The sequence below is a fragment of the Bufo gargarizans genome, chromosome 7, assembly GCF_014858855.1.
Source record: "Bufo gargarizans isolate SCDJY-AF-19 chromosome 7, ASM1485885v1, whole genome shotgun sequence".
NCBI classification, from domain to species: Eukaryota; Metazoa; Chordata; class Amphibia; order Anura; family Bufonidae; genus Bufo; species Bufo gargarizans.
This window is the reverse complement of record NC_058086.1, coordinates 174920023-174942986: the sequence shown is the minus strand read 5'-3', so window position 1 is coordinate 174942986 and position 22964 is coordinate 174920023. Positions and strand designations below refer to the sequence as shown.

The following is a 22964-nucleotide window of genomic DNA, read 5'->3' as shown; positions in this document are numbered from 1 at the left end:
TTGCGGTAATAAATCAGAGAATGGTGTGCCTTGCTTCCGTGTGCATGCCCTTCCCATGGGGCACATGAGCAGAGAAGCAGGGGTGACATCCTCGGTTTTATTGGCGCAGTGCTTGTGTCTTTGACAGGGAGACCAGAGTGAATTATATCCTTGGTTTATAATTAGAGGGGGGGGGGTCAGGCAGGCAGGATTTCATCATGACTGTCCCTTTGTTCTCAAGGGATATAAACGGCCATCAGACAGAGAACACTGGCACACCCAGCCAGGCATGCATGTGTATGAGGGGGGTTAGAAGGAATAGCGGTCAGCTGAAGGAATGCTTGGCAACAGCTGTACGGCCACCTTTACTACATCCAGCGACACACAAATGGTAGTTTTATGCTGCATGGACACACTGCAGGCTTTTAATACATTTCTTAGAAAGAACAAATGAAAATGTTTAATGAATTTTTAAAAGTATTATTTTTATGTACATCACATTAAATACTGAGCTGCATTTTTTATGGGGGATGACCTCTGGCAATGAACGCACCAATCCAGGACGCAAGCATTAGGAGGTCCAGCGCCACCAGGCAACTTTCATTCTGTCCCAGACTGCCGTCATGGAGTCGAAAGCAGGGCGGACATCCAAGATTGTGAACTGATAGTTTTTGTCGACTTCTCCACCGTCGTAGTAATCGATGACATACCGGACCTCCTGTCCACAGCGGTTTACTATCCAGTCGTGGCGGTCAAAGGGAAGTTCATAGCTGTGAAAGATAAGACAATTCAGAACTGAACTGTGATATGTAACAGAGATAGAAAATCAACTGGCAGATGTCAAAAATCTCCTACCCCATCCACGATCGGATGCGTGCCCTGGGGGAAAACTCCTTTGCTTTACCACCAAATCGAACAAGGGTTGGGCCGTAGGGACATTCTCTGAAAAGCCATTAAAAAGAGGAGCGATATTAGTAGGAGATGATTAGAATTTCTTAGGACAGGCATGAACTTACCTCAGTTCTACCGCCTGCCTGGCCTAGTTACGTTTCACTAGATAAAGTCCCAAAATATGGGTGAAGAAATAAGACCATCTCTCTGCCCCAGTAATCTAGGTTTTAGGAATACCCATGTATTCGGTTGCTGAATGTTTAAATGCTTAGGCTAATTTCACATATGCATCAAAGAAATATGGTAGGCGTCACAGCCAGATAGTGCTGCATGCCCACTGGACCCCATTGACTATAATGGAATCCGGCCGCCCGCTAGCATATATGCTGGGCAAAAACTGTTGTGTGCAGCAATTTTTGCCCGACCGAATCCCAGCTGATATGCCAGGGAGAGAAAATTAATAAAAGTAAAAAAAGAAAAGCCCCTTTCCCCTTATTTTATAATAAAAAACAGAAAAAAAAAAAACACAAAAAAAAAAAACACACCACACATATTAGGTCCGTAATGACCGGCTCTATAAATAAATCACATGATCCACCCTGTCCGATAAACACCATAAAAAAAAAAAAATAAATGTAAAAAAAAAAAAAAAGCTATTTTTGTCACCTTACATCACAAAAAGTGCAACACCAAGCGATCAAAAAGGCGTATGCCCCCCAAAATGGTATCAATAAAACAATCACCTCATCCCACAAAAAATGAGCCCCTACCTAAGACAATCGCCCAAAAAAAAAAATACAAAAACTATAGCTCTCAGAACATAGACAGTAAAATATCATTTTTTTTGTTTCAAAACTGCTAGTATTGTGCTAAAGTAAAATAAATATATATACATACTAGGTATCGCCATGTGCGTAACAACCAGGTCTATAAAGATATTATATGACCTAACCTGAGTGGTTAGGTCATATAATATTTTTATAGACCTGGTTGTTACGCACATGGCGATAGTGAGTGTGAGTGTGAGTGTGAGTGTGAGTGTGAGTGTGAGTGTGAGTGTGAGTGTGAGTGTGAGTGTGAGTGTGAGTGTGTATATTTCTGTATTTTTTAACTAAGTAAAATAAAGAAAAAAGAAAAAAAAACTAGCCGTTTTTGTCACATTACATCACAGAAATTGCAACTGCAAGTGATCAAAAAGGCGTATGCCCCCCAATATAGTACCAATCAGACCGTCATCTGCTCTATTAAAAAAAGTCTCATGACCTAATCCCTCAGGTAAACGCTGTAAAAATAAAAACAGTGCCAAAACATAATTTTTTGTTACCTTGCCTCACAAAATGCAATATAGAACAATAAAAAAATAAAATAAAATCTGATGTACCCCAAAATAGTACCAATAAAACTGGCACCTTATCCCGTAGTTTCCAAAATGGTCACTTTTGAGTTTCTACTGTAGGGGTGCATCAGGGGGGCTTCAAATGGGACATGGCATCTAAAAACCAGTTCAGCTAAATTTGCCTTTCAAAAACCATATGTCGTTCCTTTCCTTCTGCGTCCTGCCGTGTGCCCGTACAGCAGTTTACGATCACATGAATCAGGGTAATAAATATTGAGTTTTATTTAGCTGTTAACCCCTTGCTTTGCTACTGGGAAAAAAAAAAAATGGATTAAAATTTTTAATCTGCAAAAAAAAAAAAAAAATATGGGGTTTCTATTATGTAAGCCTCACAAAGTGACTTCAGACCTACACTGGTCCTTAAAAAGTGGGTTTTGGAAATTTTCTCAAAAATTTCAAGATTTGCTTCTATACTTCTAAGCCTTCTAACATCGCAAAAAATAAAATGTCATTTTCAAAATGATCCAAACATGAAGTAGACATATGGGGAATGTAAAGTAATTACTATTTTTGAATGTATTACTATCCATTATAAAAAGTAGAGAAATTGAAATGTAGAAATTTTTCTACATTTTTGGTAAATTTTGTATTTTTTTTATGAATAAAAATGTTTTTGTTTTTTTTTTACTTATTTTTACCACTGTCATGAAGTACAATATGTCACAGGAAAACAATCTCAGAATGGCCTGTATAAGTAAAAGCGTTTTAAAGTTATCACCACATAAAGTGACACGTCAGATTTGCAAAAAAAAGGCCTGGGCAAGAAGGTGAAAACAGGCCCGGGGTTGAAGGGGTTAATGCCCTTCTGGCCCTTTAAATACATAAATACAAGCCCAGCGACCCATCCTGTCATAATATATCAGACAGAAGTTACAAGGAAGACAAAGTGAATGAGAGCAGATATGAGTAGAAGGTATGACTGTGTGCGGGGAACCCACATTTAACAGACGTCTTACTTGTAATGGAGCATTTCCCATTTCACGATTTCAGACCAGGCCTGTTCATTGTTCTGATTGTGAATCTTGATTATATTAGTCATATCCTTAGGTTCCATATCATCGTCCTTCCATTTCCACCTAAAAGACAGCATTATGGTTCATTTTACTATAAAATCTACCTCCTATAAGCCGCTGCTGTAAAAGTGATTGTACAGTCTCCATTGAGTCCAATGGTAACTACACATTCCTATGCACTGCGCTCCCCTTAGTAGTGGCTGCAGGGGAAAAATGAGGCTGTGCATGAGATGCAGTACGGCGGCGACTAGCAACAGATGCCCGGCACTGTGGAGCGCCAGCCATAAAACATAGGAATCTTACTCACCCCTTTCTGGCCATTGCATTCCAAAACATTTGCTCTGATGGATAGACCCAATTTTTATCCGTGTTGGCGCGAGGTATAGTAGATTCTTCTCTGGTTATTGAAAGTGGGAAGGGCTGATCTGGTGCTGGAGTTTGGTTTGGAGGAGGCATCTAAAGAAACAAATTGAGGTTTACACAGCAGGTCATCGCCTAGTGTTATATTACGCTACAGCTAAAGGAATACCGTATTTTCCATTTTATAAAGACATTTTTTCCCCAAAAAAAAGTGGGGGGGCAGTAAATCTTATAAAGCAAATACTACTGTACTAGAATCCAGGAGTCGCGGGGAGAGGTGACTGTAGCCCTGTACTCACCGCTCCCTGGTCATCCCCCAGGCACCATGTTGTACTCTCGCGACTGCGTACAGCATCAGAATGTAGTGGGCGTACTATGACGCAGTGAGGGCACAAGGCAGGGTGGGCCGGGAAAAGACCAGGGAGCGGTAAATGCAGTAGAGGCCGCCAGACCTGCAAGAGTGGCAACAGAGGAGGAGGTAAGTTCGTTTAATTTATGTCTGACATGAGGGTCTGCCCTGAGGTTTGATATGGGGGTCTGATCTAAAGCCTGATGAAGATTAAAGGGGGGGGGGGGGAGGGTTCTGTTCACAGGCGTAATAAAAAAAATATTTATTAATTTGCCTCCTCCAAAACCCCGTCTTACAAAGTGAAAAATACGGTAGTTTAATTTAATTATCAAATCTTCAGTCACATTCAAGGGCTTCACTGTCATATGATAATCAGTTGAACAGGATTTATCTGATGTTTTTGGGATGGTATTCCAGAAAGAAGAGTAGAATTAGGGCTGAAACAATTCATCGATTTAAATCGAAGTAATCGAGGCAAAAAAAATCCTCGATGCAGTTTCCCTGCATCGAAGATTCGTTTAAATCACATGACCACGGAGCGCGAGTGAAGTGAAGCTTCTCACTCACCGCTCCATGGCCTCCTGACTCGGCACCGCACTGGCCAGGGCCTTGCGTGCACACATAGTCAGTGCGCTGGCTGACGCTGTGTGCGACGTCAGGTCCCTCCCAGTACATGCTGGGATGAAGAGGAGTCTCCTGCGAACTCCATGTGTCAGCGCACGCCACACTGCCAGGAAAGGAGAGTATATAGTTAGCGGCGGGAGCATCCTGTGATTTGACGTGGAGGGGCTGATCTGATGGGAGTGGGGGACATGGTGGATGGCATGGAGGCACCAGGGAAGGGAGATATCATGGAAATCTGGATGGCATGGAGGGACAGATCTGATGGCACTGGGGGAGGGGGGGGGGGGGGGACATGCCAATTGATGGCATGAGGGTCTGGCTCTGATTGCAGCAAGGGAGGGTCTGATGGTGGCAGGCTGTGGGTCTGATCATGGTGGCATGGGGGTCTGATTGCGGGCGGGCAGCATGGGGGGACTGATTTAAGGGCAAGGCTGACTGACTTGGGAGGGGTCTTATCGAAACGCTATGTCACTGTGCAGCATTTTTTGTCCGTATCCCCATTACAGTTAATGGGCATCCAGCGATGACTGATGCAGCCAGTGAACTCCGGCAGTGTGATCCTCTACCGGAACAGACTGCCGGACTTCACAACATAACCTTAGGGCTCTTTCACACTTGCGTTCTTGTCTTCCGGCATAGAGTTCCGTCGTCGGGGCTCTATGCCGGAAGAATCCTGATCAGTTTTATCCTAATGCATTCTGAATGGAATGAAATCCGTTCAGAATGCATCAGGATGTCTTCAGTTCCGGAACGGAACGTTTTTTGGCCGGAGAAAATACCGCAGCATGCTGCGCTTTTTGCTCCGGCCAAAAATCCAGAAGACTTGCCGCAAGGCCGGATCCGGAATGAATGCCCATTGAAAGGCATTGATCCGGATCCGGCCTTAAGCTAAACGTCGTTTCGGCGCATTGCCGGATCCGACGTTTAGTTTTTTCTCAATGGTTACCATGGCTGCCGGGACGCTAAAGTCCTGGCAGCCATGGTAAAGTGTAGCGGGGAGCGGGAGAGCAGTATACTTACCGTCCGTGCGGCTCCCGGGGCTGCTCCAGAGTGACGTCAGGGCGCCCCAAGCGCATGGATGACGTGATCGCATGGCACGTCATCCATGCGCATGGGGCGCTCTGACGTCATTCTGGAGCGCCCCGGGAGCCGCACGGGCTGTAAGTATACCGCTCCCCCTCTCCCCGCTCCTACTATGGCAACCAGGACTTTAATAGCGTCCTGGGTGCCATAGTAACACTTAAAGCATTTTGAAGACGGATCCGTCTTCAAATGCTTTCAGTACACTTGCGTTTTTCCGGATCCGGCATGTAATTCCAGCAAGGAATGCTGAGTGTCAGCCAAAGCTTTTTTTTATTTTATTTTTTTGTCGTCCGGCCAAAACCCAGCTTGTATGCTGTAACAAGGCCGGACCCCATTACAGTCAATCGCTGCAGCAGCCGGCAGATAATCCAGCTATACCCGATACGGTACATTCTGGCTGTTCTTCTGACAGAATGTATATTGCAGCTGTGAAAGAAGCCTTATGAGAGTGCAATTATGTGCTATACTACTGTAAGAAATAAAAATTGTTTTTTTTATAAAGAAATACGTTATTTTAAGAAGGTTTTTCTTATTAGAGTACTCGATTAATCGTAAAAATATTCGATAGAATACTCGATTACTAAAATAATCGTTTGCTGCAGCCCTAAGTAGGATAATCCTAAAAGTGAGTGTAAAGAAAGGATCAACTTTCTGCAAGACAGTACTCAATAGATCGAGTACTAACTACTTTAAAAGTATTTTTAAAGGGAATCGGTCGCGATCTGAGGGCAGCATGTTTGGTACATGCCCTGTACATGGCTGGAGATCATTGGGCACTCCATCCATATACAGCACAGCGATGCTGTGAGGCTTCAGGGCCAGATGTGAGTACATCTTCATTGTCTGACCCCCGTCAATCAAAGTGGTGGGGGGGCTCGGTCGGGAATGAAAAGTGGAGCTTCAGGTGCAAAAGCACCACTCTTGTTGCACGCAGGGGCTAATTAGCATAAAATAAAACTGCAGATTTCTCAATAAAAAAAGGCCACCTATCGAAATAGGACCAAGACCATTACAATGTACTGACAAGCATGGATCTCGCATGCAAGATGAATTCATGACAATCTGGTGATAGATTCCTTTATACTATACAGTTTCATCCCCATTTAAAGGGGTTGTCCCACCATAACAATGTGTACCCTGCGCACAGGAGCGCGCTTTACTCTGCTTCTCTTTGGCAGTCCCATAGCATTAAAGGTGTGTTCCGAGACTTTTAGGGCTCTTTCACACGTGCAGATTTTGTAGTAAAAAGATCACAGAGAGGCACGGAGTATTATCAATAATGTTAATGCTCCGTATCTCTGCTGTCCGGAGCGGGGCTTGGCTCTCTTTCACGCAGCGGATTAACCGCACGGCATCCGCTCGTGTGCAAGAGCCCCAATACTGATGACCTATCCTCTAGATAGGATAGTGGCCGTGCTTGCTATCGCAGCTCAGCCTCATTCACTTTAATAGGGCTGAGCTGCGCCTAGGCCTTATGACCGATGACTGTCGTCACTGGCCTAGGAAAGCTGCAAAAGAGCCGCAGTGCTACTGCTAGTGCCGCTGCCTTCTCCAACAGCTGGGGTACCAGTTGTAGGACCCCCACCAACAGATACTGATGACCTATCCAGAGGATGGGCTATCATTTTAAATATCTTGGAAACCTCTTTAATGGAGCAGCAGTGCTCAAGTGTGACCATATCTCTGCTCACTCTGGCACTTCATTCTTGTGATCGATGGGGGTCCCAGCAGTTAGACCCCCCACCAATCAAATACGGTACTTATCCCCTATACTGTGCATAGAGAATACATTCTTATGGTGGGATAACCCCTTTAAGCTCACTTCAGCATAGATAACTGCTTTGCAGGATAATAGGATGAACTGGATGGACGGATGTCTTCTTTCAGCTTACGTTACTATACATATTCTGTTCTTTATCGTAACCGACAACATCCAACGGCTCAACATAATACTGAAAGGCGAAAGACAGGCTAAAAGTGCAATAGATTTGCTTTCAAAAACACCATTCACAAGATCTTATCTCACCATATTGCTGGGGTCAATCTCTTCTTTATCCTTCTCTCTCATTGGACACTGGACATATTCATAAGCTCTTTCTTGATGACTTGGACCTGAGCAGCTCTGGCTCTCGGCATTCTGTGGAACCTCTTTGTGCATTGGACATCCTGTTGCTGGAATAAAATATATATTGCAACGTATAAATATATACAAAGCTTTAGGAAAAGTTCTCAGTCTACATGCTACGTGCACCATATTTTTGGCCTTTAAAAAAAAAAAATTTCATTTTTGTATAGAAAAGTACTTACCGTCCTCCCACTCCCATAATGTATAATTCTTAGTACGGCAATATGCCAAAAATGCTTTGATAGCAGAAAAAAATAAAAATAAATACACAACAGGCATTGGCAAGTGAACTTTTTTAAGCAGGGGAAAAAACAAACCGAGGGACATTTGTGGGACAAAAATCGCCAGAAAACGAAGGGAAAAAAAAAAAATACCACATCCAGAGCATACGTTGCAGTTCATGATTCCCGTAGACTTCCATGCAACATCTGGTGCTACTTGGCAAAAAAAAAAAAAAAGCAACAAAAAGTGCAAGGTAAAAAATAAAATAACTAATATATATATATGTATAAAAAGCTGAGAGTGTGTGTGTGTGTGTCCGACAGTCGCATTTACAATCACGAAATTTGGCACACGGGTACATCAGGTGTCAGGGAAGGTTTCAGACTGGATCTCAGCTCTCTAGGACGCACAGTTACCGAGATATTCCCCAAAAAAAGGATTAGTCAGTAGAAGCCTAGTCACATGACCCTTATCAGCCAATAGAAGCTCGCAGGCCCTTAGTCTCCACATACACACAGTTTTACACCAGGTTTCCATAACAACCCAGCAAGATTTAAAATGGAAAAAATAAAAAGTTAACCACTGTGTTTCCTGATGTTCAATCGGCTTTGCTGACCTCCGCGTGATGCAGGTAAAATCACAATAAACCAGTCTTTGTAAAAAAGGTGGTCGCGCTGCCAGGTATACGTCCCAGTTCACAAGCTCTAGAGAAGCGGCAATCTTCTTTGACACAACCTAAATCCCGTGGGTAGTAGCCTTTCCTCAAAGCAACCTTCCTACGAAAACAAAGTTTCGGGTACAGAGTGAAGGGCCGCACAGTTGAGTAAATGGAACTTTTTTTATTATAATCGTGATAAAAAAGTCTTATAAAATTATTATACAATCAGGTCCATCAAATTCAATGCCCGACCTAGGTTTTGCTGACAAGGCTTCCTCAGGGGTGATCGGTGAAACCTATGGACCTGATTGAATAATACTTTTATAAGGCTTTTTGTCCCGATTTTATTTTGAGTATAATAAAAAAAAGTTCCATTTACTCAACTGTGCGGCACTTCACTATGTACCCGAAACTTTGATTCCGTAGGAAGGTTGCTTTGAGGAAAGGCTACTACCCACGGGATTTAGGTTGTGTCAAAGAAGATTGCCGCTTCTCTAGAGCTTGTGAACTGGGACGTATACCTGGCAGCGCGACCAGCTTTCCATAACAACACAGACATTTTTCTTCACTGCTGTAGTACAGCTTTAAAGGGGCAGGGCACTGTGGATGACACTGTTAAGGGAGCGGAGTGCTGTGGAGGTCACAGTTTAGGGGGCAGGTAAGGTGGGCCATTCACTCCGCAACTGATGGAGATTGAAAAAATAAAATCAACTTCTGCCAGCTGCAGGGGAGGGAGGGTGACTTTCTCCCTGCAGCTCACGCTCAGACAGCACGGTGCTGCTATCCGAGCGTGAGCTGTTCAAAAGGACATGGACAGACATCCCTGTGTCTGTCCATGCCCTGCGCCGGACAGGGAGTCTGAAAGCCGGACTGTCCGGCCTAAACCCGGACCTCTGGCCACCCCTGGGGCAGGCTGCTGTGGAGGTCACTGTTAAGGGAACGGAGAACTGTTGAGGTCACTGTTAACGAGACAGGCTACTGTGGAGGTCACTAATAAGGGGGCGAGCGCTGTGGAGGTCTCTGTTAAGGCTGAGAGGTGGTCACAGTTTTTAATAACTAAGACTCCAGAACCTATGGGTTATCTTAAGTTATGGCAAAATCCAGCAATCTGCTTTGAGGAATTACTCCCTTCTTAATTTAATTAATCTAAACTAACGTGACCACTTTTTAGTGGTTTCCTAGCCACTATATGTAGATTTCTAAAAGATATCTAATTGCCCTCCGGATGGCAGATATTGGAATTAATATTAGCATCAACAAACCTTGCAGGAGTGATTAATATATAACACAAATCTGCCTAGCAACTAGTGACGCCGGGCATGAGGATTGGCTACTCAAAAAAAAGGAGGGACTTGTTCCTAATAAGCAGCCGCCTCCTGTCTATTCTGCCTAGCAAAAATGGCCGTCATGCTTCCATACTGACCTTCTGCGCTATGATTGGCTAATTTACATTTTTGCGCGATGTCCGGCATCAGTGCAGTCGAAACCTGGACACGCCGAACTTTGGCACCTGCCTGGGAGTCCCTTGGGAGCCACATGGATTTCCACCCACTGTAAGTTATCTTTTGGCTATTTCTTAATATTTAGATATATAATATGGTGAAATTGTATGAATATCTAATTATTTGAACACACCCACTTAATGGGGACACAGTGCACTTCACTCTTCTCAATTGCTTGATAAAGACCCCCAGCCTTGATCTCCTTCCGCGGGCACCACTTCTCTGAACCTGAATGCCAGGTACCTGGATTATTGGTATGATTTTCCTCATGCTGGGATTTGTAGTGCCATTCACCATCCATTTTTTCTGTTAAGGGGCAGGCCGCTGTGGAGGTCACTGTTAAAGGGGCGGGGTATTGCTAGATGTGACTGTTAGGGTCCATTCACACGTCCGTAGTGTATTGTCGAGCCGCAATAGACCCGGCCGGCACCCCCATAGAACTGCCTATTCTTGTCCGCAATTGAAAGCATTATGGGTGAAGGTCAGAAACAAACCACATGCAGTCTAATCCTGCAGTCCTCAAATGTACGTCAGCAGAAGGTAGGTGACAAATGGAATAAAGCAGGAGACAGCAGGGTTAGGCTACTTTCTCAGTCGCAGCATGGAGATCCAGCCGCCTGATCCAACAAAAATAGTGAGAATCGGCAGCATGCAGCAGTCTCTGTCCGGCCGATTCTCAGCATTTTTGCTGGAATACAATCCGGACCCCATTATACTTAATCTAGACCCGGAGAACTCCAGCAGGCCGTTCTCTGCCGCAGATGTGGAAGCAGTCTTAGATTACACCACATGTGTTTGTACAGTGATAAGGCAGTTTGAAGATCTACTGCAAAGTGGCTTCATTTTCTTTTAGAATTGCAGAGGCGATAAAAAAAAAAAATTATATAATGGATTGTGATGGTGTACATAGCCTTTACAAGACAGGTACGTTTTTGGACCACCCTAATCAATGACCATGGAAGGCTGGCAGCTGGAAGAATGTAGAATTCATAGTTCTGCACATATAGTGAAGTAACAGTCCAGATGTCAATCCATTAGATGCAATAGAGACGACATCTAAGCATCAACGCTCAATGTCAAGCAACAACTGCACCGTGAGAAGGATATGGGAATGTGGGACTAGACCGATACATGGAAACGGAGTTCTGCTCTTAGGCATTCAGCCATGATCAAGGAGTTCTCTCACTTTAGCAAATGGCATTTATTATGTAGAGGAAGTTAATACAAGGCACTTCCTAATGTATTGTGATTGTCCATATTGCCTCCTCTGCTGGATTGTAGGGTGGCCGTAACCATGGAAACAAGCAGTGTATAATGGGATGGAAAAATTAATCCAACCAGCAAAGGAAGCAATATGGATAATCACAGTACATTAGTAAGTGCCTCATATTTACTTCCTCTACATAATAAATACTATTTGTGAAGTGAAGTGCAGTACAAGGTCAGTTTAGCGGTCGGATGTCAACGTGATTTCAAAACAAAATCTGGAATAATTTCAGGCATGACAAAAAAAATCTTGAGTAATTGCCTAAATAGCAGTCTGCTAACGTAATATTGTAGACTCAACATTAAAGGGGTTGTCATACCCATAATCTCACTCCGGCAGCCCCCCTGACTTGAGCATCGGAGCAGTTTATGCTCAGATGCTCTCCCTTGCCCTGCGCTGGATCGCGCAGGGCAAGGGCTCTTTTATTTACAATAACACACTGCCGGGCGGAGGCTTCCTCCCGGCATTGTGTTCAGTGATGTCACTGGCCGTTTTACAAGCTAGGACAGCGTTAAAGCCCGTCCATCAGTGCCAGTGACATCACAGGGCTCACTGTTGGGTGGAAGCCTCCGCTTGGCAGCCCCATGGAGAGCCCGGTTTGTCACCGGAACTCCAAAAAATGCTTTTTCCCTGCGCGATTTAGCGCAAAGAACTGCTCAGATGCTCTAGTCAGGGGAAGCTCCATATATACCACAACTTGTAAAAGGTTGTGACTTCTTTATAATCTGACCAAAAGAAGGCAAATCTGAGTAGAAAACAATAAAATCAGTCTTTATTCATGCATAATAGAACAAGAAATCACAGTATTAAAGGGACGCAGGAGGAGACTGCTTTTTGGTATGGCTACACATTTGTATATCGATTGTTTGGGCTGCCTTAGTATGTACATGGGATTGGAGTTCATGCACTTGCACTTTATTTGGGTCTCAACATTGTATCATTGTAACACTACGTATTATATTCCTTGGTTTATTAATTGGCCAACCATGTGCCTGTATTTCACCACTAGTCTGTACCCTCTTGCTAGGGCATTGTTAGCCTTGTTTATGCCAGTACCACCAACCAATTTAATACTGTGATTTCTCGTTTTATTATGCATTAATAAAGACTGATTTTCTTGTTTTCTACTCGGATTTGCCTTCTTTTGGTGTGATAATTGAGGGGCACAGTTCCAAGTTGGACTATTTTGCCACAAATATATTTTTTGGGCGTTTATCATTATAATCTGCCATCAAATCTTCTGTGAAGAAATCTCCATCAGAACACGGAGAGGGAGACAATCGCAGATACCTTCCATCTTTTGTTGCTGCATCGGACATCCTGGAGGAGGTGACGTGGCAGGGTCTGTGTTTGCTGATACAGCAGGTGAAGGGTGCGGAGTAGATGGCGCTATTAGACAATTAAGGGAAAAGACAGATTATCACGACGATACGGTGCTTTGGGGAAATATCACAGAATTATTATTAGGTATTGATAAGAGGTTCTGGCAGACACATGAAATTAGTACTCTTGGCCAGATATGGGGAAATGGAGAAATAATGGGGTTTGAAGATCTAAAAGGGAGTCTGTCACCTCCATATGGCCATATACAGTGCTTACATTGCCCTATAGCACACCTATACATGAATGCAACGGTACCTTTGTCTTTACACTTGCAGAAGCTGGAAAAACAAACTTTGATTGATATGCAGATGAGCACTCGCAAGTGCCCAGCGGCGTTCACTGTGTTGGTGCCCAGGCTGCCCTGCCTTTTTTCATTGTTCCCCCGCCCCAGCATATACCCGCCCTCCTATTCCCTTGGGTCATTCTAAGGTCCGGCCGAGATTCTACGACTGCACTGCCTCGCCGGGCCCGGGCATGCACACTGCGATGCCCACTGTTGGCATGGCATTGCTTTAACTACTGCGCATGCTCCGGCGAACGGCGCAAAACCAGCGGAAATGTGGCGTTTGCTGGCACATGTGCAGTAGTTAAAGCGATGCAGTGCCCGGCGAAGCAGAGCACAGTCGTGGGATCTCAGCCAGACCTTAGGATGATGCAAGGGAATGGGAGGGCGGGCAAAGGCAGAGGCTGGGGCAGGGGGAAACAATGAAAAAAGGCAGGGCAGCCTGGGCACCAACACAGTGAACGCCGCCCCTGGGCACTTCAGAGTGCTCATCTGCATATCAATCAAAGTTCGTTTTTCCAAGACAAAGGTACCATAACATTCATGTATAGGTGTGCTATAGGGCAATGTTAGCACTGTGTATGGCCATATGGAGGTGACAGACTCCCCTTAAATGTAAAAATAGTCTTCTAGATAAAGATTGGTTCCATTACTTTCAACTTAGAGCGGCTCTTAAACAATCATCGTTGGGGAAAATAATAGCCACCTCACGCCCTTCACCAGTCAAGGCAATTTCAAAAATGATTAATGGTAGGAGGAGAATATCAACTATGTACAATATCTTCTCAAAAAAAATAAAAAATTAGGGAAAAACAAGGCGTGAAGATTAATATGGGAAAATGGAATGGGAGAGAGGAACAGATAAATTCCGAAGGGTGGAGTAAAATATTTCAAGTAATAAACAAGACCTCCCAGAACCCAGCACATCGGCTTATCCAATTCTTTGTCGTGCGCCGTTCAGATTACTCCCCTGCCAAACTTATGAAATATTATAAGAACAAGGTATTTAGATGTTTAAAATGTGGGGAGATTGGAGTGCCATTCTCTCCAAATTTTTTGGAATGAAGTGCTTGGTTATATTACGGTACTTCATAAGGTGGATATCCCCTTAACCTTTGGGGCATGTGTGCTGGGTTTTGTGGAGGACACAGGGGACTCCGGGAAATTCTCAATAATAACTAAACTGTTATTTTAGGCTAGAAGATGTATTGTAAGGAAATGGATAGAGAAAACCGCACCAACAATAAGTATGTGGCTCAGTCTGGTCAAAGGTTCGCTGTCTTGTGAGAGATGACATATAGTTACAAACCCTAAAAGATGGAGATTTGAGAGTATGTGGGCAGAGAGATGAGAGTTTTCACCCTTTTTTGGGGGGGATAGGGAGGGGGGGTTGGAAAACTATAAATTGTGATGTAGACTTGGGGATATACAATTTTGTAAAGATAGATGTACTGATTTTACATGTAGCTATGATACGTATGTCCTTTGTATATGTGAATATTTCTATACGAGTCTCGACTAATATATGTACAATGTTTAAAATATTGAGTATTGGCCAATACATCGTGTTATTGTATGTATAGGGAATTTTAATCAATACATTTTAATACTGTTGCATCTGCGTGACCCCTGTATTTGTGAGTGCCAATCTAATTATCCAATACATTTTATCTGGAAATGGGGGTTTACATCAGATTGTGCACCTAACCAGACTTCCTTATATTCAGTAGAGCCATCCTTATCTGATTAACATGTCCTTCTTTGTGTTGTAAAAATATAAAAAAAAACAATAAGAAAAAAAAAAAAAAAAAAAGCTCCATCAGAACACGGAGAGGGAGACAATCGCAGATACCTTCCATCTTTTGTTGATGCATCGGACATCCTGGAGGAGGCGACGTGGCAGGGTCTGTGTTTGCTGATACAGCAGGTGAGGGGTGCGGAGTAGATGGCGCTGACGTGGATGTGCCCATGTTACCTACCCCAAAAAGAAAAAAACACAAACAGTGATTATATTGGTAGGTAACTGCCAGTTCATCTGTATGGAGTATGTCCTGGGCCATTCTGTATAGGTGGTCTTTAAAGGGGGCTATACCAGGGGCCCTAAGGCTTACTAGAATGGGTGTCTCGAGACCTCACCCAAAGGAATGGAGGAGTCTGAATGGAGCGGCGGTCTCGCATGCACCATTGTTTCAATTTAGGTCTACGATAGTGACAGAGATAGCAGAGTGCTGTACTCCTCAGTCTTACAGACTGACACCATTGTATTCAAGCTGCTCCTGAAAAGGGGGAGGGGGGTTGGGACCCTCATTCTAGTGATCATTGGGCATCCCAGAAATGACCAGCAATTCTGTCCCCTCTCCCGACATTCTCCGTGCTGCAACAATTCTGGCTTACCCTTTCATATAACCATGTTGTGTCATTCCTCCGATATTCCTATTTGGCACAACCTCTAAACACAATTTTAGGGCGAGACCGGACACAGCGGTCACTGCAATAGAAAACCTTCTAAAATTCCAGCAAAAGGAGAAAATACAAGAGTGATCTGGATTCCTTTGCTGCAGCTCTACACGTGGACTCCTGTAGATAATAGTCCATCCATCCAAATTGTGGTGACAGATTCCCTCCGGTCCCTGCTTGTAAACCTCCTGTACAGGCAGGGGTCACGCGTGTCGCTGCAGTGGTGGCATGTCACCCAATCAGTACATGATGAGGTCATGAGCCGCTTGAGGGACACATGTGCTAGACGACTACAATCAGTGCCCAAAATCCTACAGCCATTAAAGGGGTTATCCAAAGTGTAAAACATGCCCCCAAATGCCCGGGCACCTCATATAGATTATACTTACCCTGCGTCGCTCCTGATCGCCACATGGCCGCCGCTGCATTTCTCTGTCACACGGATCAAAACATCTGGTAACAGGGGGCGCAGCCAATAGCAGGCCGCGACAAGCCTCTCTGGCATCACCCGCGATCACCGGCTCACACTGATCTCAGCCAAACGACTGGGTCAATTCAAGTAAGTTACCAGAGTTTGATTCCCTTTAAAATCATGTGAACATGCAGAGGCGACAGGCGCCTGACAGCTGGGGCCGCACAATGTCATGTCCCATGCAGAGGCGACAGGCGCCTGACAGCTGGGGCCGCACAATGTCATGTCCCATGCAGAGGCGACAGGCGTCTGACAGCCGGGGCCACACAATGTCATGTCCCATGCAGAGGCGACAGGCGCCTGACAGCTGGGGCCGCACAATGTCATGTCCCATGCAGAGGCGACAGGCGTCTGACAGCTGGGGCCACACAATGTCATGTCCCATGCACAGGCGACAGGCGTCTGACAGCTGGGGCCACACAATGTCATGTCCCATGCAGAGGCGACAGGCGTCTGACAGCTGGGGCCACACAATGTCATGTCCCATGCACAGACCACCTCTCCATGTAGCCGCCATGCCAAACAGAGGTCAAGGGCCCCTTAAAGATGAGGGTCAGTCAGATAAACATGGCTGACTAGTTGGCCCCCCGGTGTCTGCCCCTCACACTCCTCTACATGCAGGTGGCAGCACACACTGACTTCTATGCCTCTCCCACTGAGGGTCGCTGCTCCTTTATGTCACGGCAGGAACATTCCGGTGGCAGCTGGGCTCCATGTGAGGGGAGATGTCACCAGGACACAGAGGTCACCGGCACAGCCCGGCCCTCAGCCTCACAGGCGGCCTCCGTACCCTGAGCCGAGGACACCCCCGCCACCCCGAGCACACCCGCGCTGTCTGCCGCCCGCCTGCCCTCCTCTTACCGGGCACCGGAGATCTGTCCGCTGGCAAGAAGCTCTAATCCTTCCACACGAGAGGAGGTCGCTGGAATATGACGTCACGATCATATGAGACGGCGCATGCGGAGTGACCGGGCCGTGGTGGTTGCTTAGGTAACGTGGTTGTGGTCACGTGATTAATAGCTAACGTTATGAAAGGTTCTGCGCCTCCTGACTACTGCTGAGCCTTACACAACGGATAGAGAGCCGCAGGTGACAGATCTCTGCTCTGGGGGCCGACCACAACTATGAATGTGCGGCCAGAGCATAAAGAATGTCACAGTAGTAAGAAAATGTGCACAGTGACGTCACAGCACTGTATAATACAAACTGTGTTGTCACTGTACAGGGATAATGTTCTCAGTGATGTCACAGTACAGGGACAATGCACACAGTGATGTCACAATAATGGCATAATGTTCTCATTGATGTAAAAAAAATACTGAGATAATGCACACAGTACAGGGATAATGAGGTCACAGCACAGGGATGATGTGCACAGTGATGTCACAGCACAGGGATGGCCTAGATCATGTATGCTGTGGTTCCCCAGCTGTTGCAAAACTACAACTCCCAGCATACCCGGACAGCCCACAGCTATCAGCCTACATCAGGGCATGATGGGAGTTGTAGTTTTACAACCGCTGGAGGGCCACAGGTTGAGCAGCCCTGGCCTAGATATTAAAGGGGTTTTCTGAGACGTTAATACTGTTTGGTGTGGGCCTGACACCCGGGACCCGCTGATCAGCTGTTTTAGCAGGCTCCGTACATTGTACAGCGGCTATGCTCGGTATCGGGCTCGGCTCTTTTCACTTCTATGCGGCCGAGCTGCTCCTAGACCAGGGGTCAGCAACCTTCAGCAATGCAGCCAAGGGCGGATTGGACATAGACCCTACAGGGAAGTTTCCCGGTGGACCAAGGCCTTGGGGGGGGGGGGGGGGGCACCCAATGCCTCTTCACATGCTCCAGCCGGGTACATATCGATCCAATTCTCTCCTATGCCCCTGGCCAGCGGCCGCAGGTGCCCTCCTGAATTCAACAGGTGGCAGTATTTTGTGCTGCACTGTGGTACTTGGTTATGTCTGGGCGGTATAGTGCCCTGCACTGCGGTATTGCTGGCTCTGCCCACTTCTGGTGTCACTGCCTACATATGTTGGCCCCGCCTTCTTTCCATTTGGTCGCACCTACAACATGGGGCCACTTTTAGTTTTTTTCCAGGTCCACTTTAAGTTCCCAGTCGCCTCTGACTCTAGCTGCTATGAAACTACAACTCCCAGCATGCACACTCGCTCAGCTGTTCTTGTAACTTCCATAGAAGTGAAAGGAGGATTCTGGGAGTTGTAGTTTCAGGAGGGCCGGAGGTTACTGATCCCTCCCCTTGGCCACGGGACCTATGAACGTGACGTCACTCGGCCTAAGGACAGCTGTGAGAAGGCCACTGCATTACCGCAGGCGCCTTCTCCAACAGCTGATCGGCGGGGGTCCCGGGTGTCAGACCCCCACCGATTAGATAGTGATGACCTATCCTGAGGATAGGTCATCAGTATTTAAGAGTTTCTGTCACCAGAATTAACCCTCTGGCGATGTGCTAATGTCAGCAGAATCTAACTCTGCTATTCTTATGCTGATTGATGCCCCCTTACTGCTCAATTCTTACTTTTGTAATATGCAAATTAGCCTCTAGGAGCAGGGGGGGGGGGGGGGGTTGCTCCGTTCTCCCACCTCATTCCACGCCCTGCCGTCCTTGATTGACAGGCCAGCGTTCATCTGCTCCTGCCGTTGCTGGGTAAATCTCGCGGCTGCTCCGTTCCAGTCACCCAGCACACAGGGCCGGCAGGAGAAGAGGCGCGCTGGCCTGTCAATCAAGAACGGCAGGACGTGGAATGAGGTGGGAGAACGGAGCCTCTAGGAGCACGAGCAACGCCCCCCCCAACCCCCGCTCCTAGAGGCAAAATTAGCATATTACAAAAGTAAGGCCCCTTTCACCCAAGCAAGTTTTCCGTGCGGGTTATAAGGGAAAATAATAGCATTCCTAATACAGAATGCATAGTAAAATGTGGCTTGAGGGGTTAAAAAATAACTCGCCTCATCCTCTTGATCACGCAGCCGGCATAGTCTTCTTCTTTCAGGACCTGCAAAAGGACCTTTGATGACGTAATTACGTGGTGATGTCAGCGCAGGTCCTGCTGAATGAAGATAGAAGGATCTGACTGAAATTGCGTGCGCACTCACACAGATTTCCCGCAATGCACGCGCGACGCATCCGGAGCAAATCCGGGACGCCAGTGTGAAAGAGGCCTTAGGCCCCTTGCAGACGAGCGTGTCCAGATGCGTTGCGGCAAACCTGCGCGAGTAGGTACCCAATTGCAGTCAGTTTTGATTGCGTTCCATTGTTCAGTTTTTATTGCGCGGGTGCAATGTGGGTACTGAATTCAGGTTTGGGTTCAAGGTTGTGTAGATTGTATTATTTTCCCTTATAACATGGTTGTAAGGGAAAATAATAGCATTCTTAATACAGAATGTATAGTACAATAGCGCTGGAGGGGTTAAAAAAAATCTAATAAATTTAACTCGCCTTAATCCACTTGTTTGCGCAGCCGACATCTCTTCTGTCTTCTTCTTTGAGGAATAGGACCTTTGATGATGTCACTGCGCTCATCACATGATCCATCACCATGGTGATGGATCATGTGACGGACCATGTGATGAGCGCAGTGACGTCATCAAAGGTCCTTTTCCTGTACACAGCAAAGAAGAAGACAGAAGAGAAGCCGGGCTGCGCGATCAAGTGGATTAAGGCGAGTTCAATTTTTTATTTTTATTTATTTTTAACCCCTCCAGCCCTATTTTACTAAGCATTCTGTATTCAGAATGCTATTATTTTCCCTTATAACCATGTTATAAGGGAAAATAATAATGATCGGGTCCCCATCCCGATAGTCTCCTAGCAACCGTGTGTGAAAAGCACTTGCTTGCGGATGCTTGCGATTTTCACGCAGCCCCATTCACTTCTATGAGGCCTGTGTTGCGTGAAAAAAGAATATAGAACATTCAGCGATTTTCACGCAACGCACAAGTGATGCGTGAAAATCACCGCTCATGTGCACAGCCCCATAGAAGTGAATGGGTCCGGATTCAGTGCGGGTGCAATGCGTTCACTTCATGCATTGCACCCGTGCAGAAAACTCGCTCGTGTGAAAGGGGCCTTAGGCCTCTGTAGTCCTGTGCACACAATCAATGCCGCTCCGGGACATATTGCCCGCTCACAGACTGTATGGCTCGGAGGGCATACGGTTGTGTGCATGGGCCCTTTTTTCAATTTTATTTTTGTTTGGTGCATGTGTTGTGTTGGGGGGAGGGGGGGGAGGTAGTAGTTGGTCACAAAACCGTGTATTTAGTTTTTTTATATTTTAATAGTTTAGACTTTTTTGTTTACTGATCTTTATATAAAACATTGGGAAGGGGGGGGTGATACGTTCTATAGCATGTAGTATTGTAGTACATGGCAGCCTCCCCTTTCTGCCCGCTGTTCCGCCATGTACTAGTGCTTATTATGGCACATATGAGCGCACACCCTCTGCGTATATAAGAGTAACAAAATAAGGGCTTGTTCACACGACCGTGTGAAGCCCGTGCTGTGGACTGCAAATTGCGGTCCGCAATTCACAGGCACCGACCGTGACCCAGCCACATGGGGATCGCGGACCCATGTAAGTACTTTTTGCGGTGCGGAGGCATGGAACGGAACCCCAGGAAGCACTCTGTAGTGTTCCGTTCGGCATCTTCAGATTTGAAGACCCATTTAAGCGAATGGGTCCGCATCCATGATGGGGAATGCACATGAAGTTCGTTGCTCGTGTATTGTGGATCCGCAAATGCGGCCCGCAACACGGCAACGGGCAGCATATGTTTGTGTGAATGAGCCCTAAGCAGTAGTAGATGGCAGAACAGCAAGCAGGGTGGTGCAGACAGGGGTCGGGTGCGCAGACAAGGGCCGGTTTGAGGGTGCGCAGACAATCCCCATGGACGGGCACAGATAAGGGCCAGGGATGGGCCATAAGGGCCGGGGGGCGCAGACAGGGGCCACATATAATAGTCAGCCACTTCTCTCCTGAAAGAGCCAACCAGCAAGGCACAGCCACAGGGGCCAGGGAGGGCTGCGCTGACAAGGGCAACTTGGGCAAGGGGGGCACACAGACAGCTGGCACAGACAAAGGAAGCCAACAGGGCCCAGGGCACACAGAATGGTCAGCCTCAGCCACTGATCTACTGAATAGCCAACCAGGGAGCCTAGGGAGGCACAGTCACTGGGGCCAGGCAGGGCAACCTGGGCAAGGGCCCCAGGGGGGGCACAAAGGCAACGGGCACACATGAGCAAGGGGGGCAGACAGCAAGCGGGCACCCGGCACACATACTATTACTACCTACCTCTGAAAAGCCCAGTGAGTCGTCTCGTCACTCCTCTCACTGATTTGCGCTGCTGTGTGTTGCTAACTTGCTTGCTGCTCCTCTTGTCGCTCAGCTTTTCTTCCGCCCGCCTGCTGCTTACTCTGGTCAGGTATCGGTGTGTGCCTAGAACAGAGCGCGAGGGGCCCGGGGGCTGGGAGGGATTATCATTGGATGATTTGATAATTGATGGAGGAGGACGGACACTCAGGTCACACAGGCCAGCCCGCCAATGTCGCCAGCGCCGCACTGTGAAGGGGCCTGTCTGACCTGAAAAACTAACTTAAACGCAGTTCCGCAGGGCAGCTGTAAGTTAAGTTGAGGTCAGGAGTAAGTTAGTTGACTGACAAGACATGCTGCCGGGGCCGGGCCCCTTGTCAGCCCGGGCCCCAAAGCAGCCACTTCCCCTGCTTCCCCGGTATTTATGCCACTGGAGCCAAACATTGCATTTATTTTGAAATTCTTTGCATACAGGACAGCACAGCCCACACCACGGGGCAGGGTGAGGTTCCCACGTACCCAAAACAAAAATAAATACCTGCCCGGCTGGGCCCTGACTAATCAGAGGTATTCCCTGACTCACCTCTAAGCCCCGTTCACACAGGTGAAGTACATGCAGCTTTTCCCACCTTCAGTCCCTAGTCCCTAGTCCCTTGGGGAAGCTGGGCTCTCTAGTCCGCCCAACTAGGACCCTGCAACCCATTCCCAGGATCTCACTGACTGACCGTCTGGGCGGTGTTGTTATCCTCGGACTGATTGTACACCTGGGGGAATAGGGGGTGTGGACCGCACCATCCACCCCTTCCTTGCCAGTCACCTCTGTGAGATCTCTCACTATCTCACACGAGCGTGACGGATTAGGTCCGGATGCGTTCAGTGAAACTCGCACCATTTTGCAAGCAAGTTTAACGCGATTGCGTTCAGTTTTTTCCAGGCTGGTGCATTGTTGTGATGCGTTTTTTTACGCGCGTGATAAAAAACTGAAGGTTTTTCAAGCAACATCTCTTAGCAACCATCAGTGAACAACGCATCGCATCCGCACTTGCTTCCGGATTCAATGCGTTTTTCTCTGAAGCCCCATTCACTTCTATGGGGCCAGGGCTGCGTGAAAAACGCAGAATATAGAACATGCTGCGTTTTTCATGCAACGCAGAACTGATGCGTGAAAAAAAACCACTCATGTACACAGACCCACTGAAATGAATGGGTCCGGATTCAGTGCGGGTGCTATGCGTTCACGTCACACATTGCACCCGCACGGAAAACTCGCTCGTGTGAAGGGGGCCTTAAAGTCTAGGAAAACCCCTTTAAGGCCAGGGCTGTACTATAGCACACACAGTCTCTGTGGCTGTGTATTAGGGGGTTGTAAGCACTACATACCGCCATATGATGCACCAGAGATATTCTGTAGAGGTAATACTTCTAATGAGTAATACAACATACAGGCTGTTCTGTAAGAGGCACACAGGGGTGCAGGTTTATTTCGGCTCTGTACAGCATGGGTTGTACAAAGCCATAATACAGCCATGTGACTATGCATCTGTCTGATTGTGTCGCCATATGGTGCCTTGGTGAGTG

At 46.6% G+C, this 22964-nt stretch overlaps 1 protein-coding gene across 4 annotated transcripts; it reads right to left on the bottom strand.

The window, feature by feature from the left end:
* Positions 1-461: 461 nt before the first annotated feature.
* Positions 462-17020, bottom strand: LOC122943073 (holocytochrome c-type synthase). Of its 4 annotated transcripts, none has more exons than XM_044300494.1 (8): positions 16926-17020; positions 14988-15110; positions 12760-12858; positions 7722-7867; positions 3587-3735; positions 3223-3342; positions 835-921; positions 462-749 (listed from the first exon to the last, which is right to left on the bottom strand). In XM_044300494.1, exons 2-8 carry the CDS (start codon positions 15103-15105, stop codon positions 551-553), a joined length of 918 nt encoding a protein of 305 aa, XP_044156429.1. In that variant the 5' UTR covers positions 15106-15110; positions 16926-17020; the 3' UTR covers positions 462-550. The 4 variants fall into 4 exon arrangements, with proteins under 4 accessions (XP_044156429.1, XP_044156430.1, XP_044156432.1 ...); XM_044300495.1 differs by lacking the exon at positions 16926-17020 and adding an exon at positions 16704-16818; XM_044300497.1 differs by lacking the exon at positions 12760-12858.
* Between the last annotated feature and the right edge of the window lie 5944 nt (positions 17021-22964).